The 1660-nt window shown below is 28.3% G+C and overlaps 1 protein-coding gene across 1 annotated transcript in view; it reads left to right on the top strand.

The window, feature by feature from the left end:
- Positions 1-658: 658 nt before the first annotated feature.
- LOAG_19034 (hypothetical protein) overlaps positions 659-1660 on the top strand; it is a gene marked incomplete at both ends in the record, with an annotated part of 2138 nt that continues 1136 nt past the window's right edge. The window contains 2 exons of the mRNA XM_020451690.1: positions 659-1219; positions 1424-1561. Coding sequence (XP_020304508.1) covers positions 659-1219; positions 1424-1561 — 699 coding nt within the window. The remainder of the gene's footprint in view (positions 1220-1423; positions 1562-1660) is intronic.

Consider the following 1660-nt stretch of genomic DNA (forward strand, 5'->3'; position numbering starts at 1 on the left):
GAAAAAGAAATTAAATGAACTGGAAATTGAATAATTTATAATCAGTAATCTTATCTTACTGTAATCCAATTGAATCATTTTTTTATCAGTTTGATTGTATTTATTCATAGTATAATTAGACAATTTTCTTCCTAAAATTATCATTTGAAAAATATCATTTCAAACATTTTTCAACTCTTTGCTTAATTTTTGAAGCAATAAAATTGCATATATTTCTCCACAGATGATAATCTCTTGGGAATGACTAATTACAATCATTTCCTTGTTTTGTTTTCTTTATAAAAACCAATATCATATATCTAAATGTCTCTTTATTGTGGTCGCATAATTAAACTCTTAACATTTATCACATTTAAATCTCTTCCAGAAAAAAAAAAATTCAGAAAATTAAACGGAAAAATTGATGTTACTTTTCATAATTAAACATTTTTGTCAATTTGAGTGTTATCAATGATTGTAACAATATTTTCCCATCATAAAGTTATCAAAGATAGAATGATCAATCAATCAATCATAGATGGAAGCAATTAGTTTAATCTATCTGGTATTATTTAATTAGTTAGAAAAAAAAAGGGACTGTAGACGATTAAATTTATATTTCTACAAAATTATTTGAAATAACATTGTCATTAATTTTTTTTTTTTAAATTGATTTTAGGTGTCCAATCAATGTGTCAACAGAAATTCATTTAACGTTAACGATTATCAATTAGTAGGAGAAGAGAGCAACGGCGGTAAAGTTAAAAAGCAACGAAGAAAAGAATCAAAATCATCATCGTTAAATTGTCCAAAGTTTACGAAAGCTAACATTGAAAACAGAAAGCAAAGGGAAGCAGACAGAAGATCAAAAACTGCGTTAGATTTAGCCTTACCCCAAACAGATGATGATAATGATGATGATGATGATGATGATGATGATGATGATGAAGATGATGATGATGGAGAAGAAGATGATGATGATGATTATGGTGATGATGATGATTATGATGATGAAAAAGATCGTGAAGTGTTTAACCAGGATGCAATATGGAAATATGATAGTGAGAATGATGCAACGGTGTTGTCAAGAATCGAAGCTATTCCTTCTACGACATTAATTGATCGATACGAAAAGCTTATTGAAAATTTTAATAACGAAAAAGTGTGCGACGATAATAAATCAGAAAATTACTCATCCATTATTATTGTCACGTTATTACGTCAATCACCGCATATGGTCGTACGTTTTTTAATATTCTAAACTAAATTTCTTTTTTTTTAACACGAGTAATTTTTGAAATGTTAAATGAACAATTCTCATTAAGTTTTTTATGTTAGTAATTTTGCTAATAAAAAAAGTTAAAATTATTTGATAAAATTATTTTCAACAGTCTTAATTGTTAACTTTGAAATTGAATTATGACGAAATTTCTAAAAATTACAGTTGACGAGTGATTGGACCGAGGTAGAAATTATTTACCTCCCAAATATTCCCGGTGTTGGATTAGGTTTTGGTATTGTTGGTGGTACATCAAGCGGTGTTGTTGTTAAAACGATTCTACCTGGAAGTGTTGCTGATAAGGTTTGTTCATAACGATAAAGAGAGATGGAGAAAGAGAGAGAGAGAGAGAAAGAGAGAGAGAGAGAGAGAAGAGAGAGAGAGAGAGAAGAAATAATAAAC

The sequence above is a fragment of the Loa loa genome (assembly GCF_000183805.2).
Source record: "Loa loa unplaced genomic scaffold supercont3.990, whole genome shotgun sequence".
In the NCBI taxonomy this organism is placed as follows: Eukaryota; Metazoa; Nematoda; class Chromadorea; order Rhabditida; family Onchocercidae; genus Loa; species Loa loa.